The sequence below is a fragment of the Camelina sativa genome, chromosome 7, assembly GCF_000633955.1.
Source record: "Camelina sativa cultivar DH55 chromosome 7, Cs, whole genome shotgun sequence".
Taxonomy (NCBI): Eukaryota; Viridiplantae; Streptophyta; class Magnoliopsida; order Brassicales; family Brassicaceae; genus Camelina; species Camelina sativa.
Genome location: NC_025691.1, coordinates 29,914,001 through 29,918,754, shown reverse-complemented (window position 1 = coordinate 29,918,754; position 4,754 = coordinate 29,914,001). Strand labels below are relative to the sequence as shown.

General features: G+C 39.0%; 2 protein-coding genes across 2 annotated transcripts in view; one reads left to right on the top strand and one right to left on the bottom strand.

Annotated features, from left to right (window-relative positions):
- LOC104703349 (cinnamoyl-CoA reductase 2-like) lies at positions 1–2,169 on the top strand. Its single transcript, XM_010419357.2, has 4 exons — positions 1–383; positions 477–662; positions 805–1,157; positions 1,749–2,169. The coding sequence occupies exons 1-4, from the start codon at positions 111–113 to the stop codon at positions 1,933–1,935; spliced, it is 999 nt and encodes a 332-aa protein (XP_010417659.1). The 5' UTR covers positions 1–110; the 3' UTR covers positions 1,936–2,169.
- LOC104705088 (metal transporter Nramp1-like) overlaps positions 2,723–4,754 on the bottom strand; it is a 3,526-nt gene continuing 1,494 nt past the window's right edge. The window contains exons 4-10 of the mRNA XM_019227184.1: positions 4,615–4,732; positions 4,406–4,515; positions 4,132–4,313; positions 3,801–4,044; positions 3,469–3,705; positions 3,282–3,377; positions 2,723–3,182 (exon numbers count right to left, since the gene is read on the bottom strand). Of these exons, the coding sequence (XP_019082729.1) occupies positions 2,874–3,182; positions 3,282–3,377; positions 3,469–3,705; positions 3,801–4,044; positions 4,132–4,313; positions 4,406–4,515; positions 4,615–4,732 (1,296 nt within the window). The 3' untranslated portion in view covers positions 2,723–2,873. The remainder of the gene's footprint in view (positions 3,183–3,281; positions 3,378–3,468; positions 3,706–3,800; positions 4,045–4,131; positions 4,314–4,405; positions 4,516–4,614; positions 4,733–4,754) is intronic.

Genomic DNA, 4,754 nt, shown 5'->3' with positions numbered 1-4,754 from the left:
CACAAATCTCTCCTCAAACGACACATCATAACTCATTCTAGCTAATCTCTATAGCCCTTTCAAGACCATTCAATTCAGAGGCTTTGCTCCTTAAGAAGAAGAAAAAAAAAATGCCTATCGACGGGAAACTCGTCTGCGTCACCGGAGCCGGCGGCTACATTGCTTCGTGGATCGTTAAGTTACTCTTAGAGAGAGGCTACACCGTTAGAGGAACCGTAAGGAACCCATCTGATCCCAAGAACAATCATCTCAGAGAGCTTGAAGGAGCCAAAGAAAGACTTACTCTTCACAGTGCAGACCTTCTCGACTACGAGGCTCTATGTGCCACAATCGACGGCTGCGATGGCGTTTTCCACACCGCTTCTCCCATGACCGACGATCCCGTAAGTAACTACTAATTTTGTGAACAGAGGAGTTGTATTGCTCTGTCTTCCTAATTTTAAGTTTTTTTAAAAAATTAATGTTGACCTAATTAGGCGACAATGTTGGAGCCGGCGGTGAACGGAGCTAAGTTCGTGATCGACGCGGCTGCTAAAGCCAAGGTCAAACGCGTGGTGTTCACGTCATCAATTGGTGCGGTTTACATGAACCCTAACCGTGGCCCTGAAGCCATAGTCGATGAAAATTGCTGGAGTGATCTCGATTTCTGCAAAAACACAAAGGTATATTTCTTTGTTAAGATATATATAATTTTTCTTGTAGGTTTAGCAATTAGCACTGTATACGCCGCTTAGTTTCAGAGATGAGACCATTGTTCTTCTACCATATGCTGATCGATATAATTCTAAATTTATCTTTTCTTAGAACTGGTATTGCTACGGGAAGATGTTGGCGGAACAATCTGCATGGGAGATGGCGAAGGCTAAAGGTGTGGACTTGGTGGTGCTAAACCCGGTTCTAGTTCTTGGACCACCGCTCCAGTCAGCAGTGAACGCTAGTCTAGTCCATATCCTCAAGTACCTCACCGGCTCAGCAAAGACTTACGCTAACTTGACTCAGGTCTATGTGGACGTCCGTGACGTGGCACTAGGCCATGTTATGGTCTACGAAGCACCCTCCGCCTCAGGCCGTTACATCCTTGCCGATACCGCGCTTCACCGCGGCGAGGTTGTTGAGATTCTGGCTAAATTCTTCCCGGAGTATCCACTTCCCACCAAGTAAGTCAACGTTTGTCTCTTTGAGAACACTTTGGCTAAAATTATATCAAAGTCAACACGATTAATTTAGTCGATCCAATAAATACAAACCTTGGATTTACAGATACACCACAATTACTTGAACGTATCTATTTATTCAAAACTATATTTATAATTAGTTAGGATAAAAGGGACATGAGTGGTGGTATTTGGTATTATTATGACTGTTGTCCCATTTCCCAGATATATATAAGCTAGCACTTGTGTGGTTGTGGTGAGATTGGTGTCATGCTGTGTACTAACTCTCAACATCACAAAATACATGTCATCTCTCACCTACTGCTGACGTTAAGATCTAACACGTATTTGGGTATGTGTGTGTACAAAAAATCATAAAAAGTGTCGTCTTGCTAAGGGTCAAATTCCATAAGACAAACACGCCGGAGTGTGAATGTTTTTTCTTCACCTACTTCAATGTTTGGTCACTAGTTTTATGACTTGTGTCTCCTTTAGGTAGTCTAATAATTAATACGTTACTTTACAGTGATATACAAGAAATCATGTCCAAATTTCGTATTCTTATTAACATGTTGTGTGTTTTGATGTGATTAGGTGTTCCGACGAGAAGAATCCGAGGGCGAAGCCATACAAGTTTACTACCCAAAAGATAAAAGACTTAGGCTTGGAATTTAAACCCATTAAGAATTCTCTATATGAATCTGTCAAGAGCTTGCAAGAGAAAGGTCATCTTCCTCTTCCTCAAGAATCGAACCAAAACGAAGTCATAATCGAATCTTAGAACACGATCACGACCTTAGAATCTGATCATACCCACATAAAAAGCTTTATTCGAAAGTAATATACGTACGTTTGATTTGACTAAATTATTGTTTAATCTTATATCATTTTATATAGCTGATTGTTCTTTTTTTCTTTGGTTGTAATTGAGAATATGTTAAGCATATGTATCATATGGTAATGGAAGCGATGGTTTTATCATCTGATGTATTAAATACATATATAATTTGGTTCCTGTGAGATCGATAAAAAATTAGAAAATATACAAACCGACTCGTATAAGGTCGAAACACCTTTCCACTAGTACTATCGAAAAGTCTTTGTGAACTTTGGTATGGGTCTAATTATTGTTTAATCTTAAATAATTATATATATAGCTGATTGTTTTTTAGGTTGTAATTGAGAGTATGTTGCTCATGAGTATCATAACGGTAGCAATGGTTTTACTATCTGATGTGTTATTATAAGGTTGTTGCTACGAGAATCTGATTAAAGCAACAACTAAAAATGACATGAAATGACACTCTGTGTGAAATTGTGTACTGGAAATATAAATGACACTCTTTGTGAAATAAAATTTTACTTTCAAATCTTTAATTTATGAAACAGAAGAACTGTATAGTTGTTTTCTCTCTAAAATAGATTCTTAATATACATGTCAAAAGATTATGAAACACATGGCAAGAGATTGGTTTTTGTAGAAAACATACTTTATTAGATAAGATCTTAAATATATATTTTTCGTTTTGTTGTTTGTAGTTGAGAGTATGTTGCTCATGCGTATGATATGATGATGGAAGCAATGGTTTTATTATCCGATGTGTTATTAGAAGACAAAGTTGTTCCTAGGAAAATCTGATTAAAGAAAAAGAGACACAAACCGATTCTTATTAGGGTCTGATTAGTGAACTCGTTGGTTTGGGTCTAATGTTATTGGAATCAATCAACATCAGACGTAGACACTCTATTAGGTAACTGCATGTTGACAATGTCTTCTCTTGGAAGTGTCTCCACATGTTGTGAGTTTCTTGAGGAAAGAAGAGGAGTGGCTTCTTTGTTTTTCCGGAAGACTAGGTAACCTATGGAGGCTAAATAAATAGCAATGCCTGCGAACCCAAGAATTCCACAGAATATAACGAGGCCAAGCTTCATATGACTATGGATAAGTAGCTTGATGAAACTGCTTACTAGATAGTATATGTTGATCCCCATGATTAAACCACCAATGACCCAAGTCAAAGCTGTTATCTGTCAAGAAAGAGAACATTATGACATCAGAGATCGATGAGGGGTTTTCATATTTTTTCTTTGGATAAATGAAAATGTGTTTCTATAGTAGTAACATACCGCCTTTGGGTTGACGTGTGAACCCATCTTGGTTTTGCAGCTAGTAAATTTGAGGAGAGGAACCAGCGCGAATGGGAGCTCAAAAGACAAGATCATCTGTTTTAAGATTTATCATATTAGTGGATCTGATTTGGTGTAGTAAGTCATATATAAACATCATGATTAGAGATATAAATAATGTTGGTACCGAGGCAATGATGATTAACTTTCCGGCTCCAGCTGAACCGCCAATGAGAGCAACAATCAGACTCGGGATTATAGCTAAGCATCTTGTTAGTAAGTTTCTGAGCCATGGCTCGAGTCGTAGATCAAGAAAGCCCTGCATTACGTATTGTCCAGCATAAGTTCCGGTTATCGTCGAGCTCTGACCGGAAGCAAGAAGCGCGATCGCAAACAGCTTTGAGCTCCATTTCCCCACGACGTTCTGTTTGAAAACAGAGGAAGGAAAGTTACTTAAAATGTTCTGAAATATTATGGAAAGAAACAAAATTAAGCAGCAAGCCGCAAGCACTTCTTTACCCGTAGCAGAAACGATGCCTTGTTCAAGTCCAACTCCTCACAGTTAGCTCGATCTTCGGAGCTCAAGTTGGGGGCATTACAAACAGCACCACTTACTGATATCACAGAGACGTTTATGAGAAAGGCCACCATTAGAGCCAAGCCACTTTCTATCAAGTAGAACCTGCAAGCTTCCTTGATTCCAGAAGCAGAACGAGGGATTTTTCTGGATAGAACCAAGGCCGAGTGGAGGAAAAGATTATGCCTGCGCAAAACGAAACGGTGTCAGAACATTTATCAAAAAGAAAAATCTGATGATGAATAGGGTGGCGAGAGAGTGAGGAGAGCTTACGGCATAACCATGGCTCCGAGCAAAGAGATAGCGAGACCAGTTGCGCCGTTTCCTTTAAGTTGAGGAACAAAGAGACCATGTAGGACTTCTCCAGGGTCTGGCTTTGAGTAATGGAGCTCAACGAAGAAGCATATAGCAATTGTGAACACAAGAAATGCAATCAAGAACTCCAACTTCCTCACCTGTGTAGATTCCAACCATAAGAGTTAACCACACACACAGCGAAAAGGACCATGGAATGAAAATGATCTGCCAAAAGAGTCAAAACTAATACCCCGTATTTTTGAAGAGCAAGAAGAATCAGCGTACTCAAGCCAGTCAGGAGAACACCGATCCACACCGGTATGCTAAAGAGCATGTTCAGAGCAAAAGCTGTTCCAATCACTGTATTTATAAAAAGGAAACCATTTATATGAGAATATTAGTATAAACATAAAGATTAGAGAAAAAGTAGAAAGATTTCACACTAAAAGAGTAAAGAACCTTCAGGTATGTCACAAGCTACAACTGCAATTTCTGCAACGACCCATAACAGAAAGTTTGGAACTTTGGAGTACTCAGCTCTACATTGCTCAGCTAAATGTTTTCCTATGAGATCATGTATTTAGGTGGAAATTAGAAAA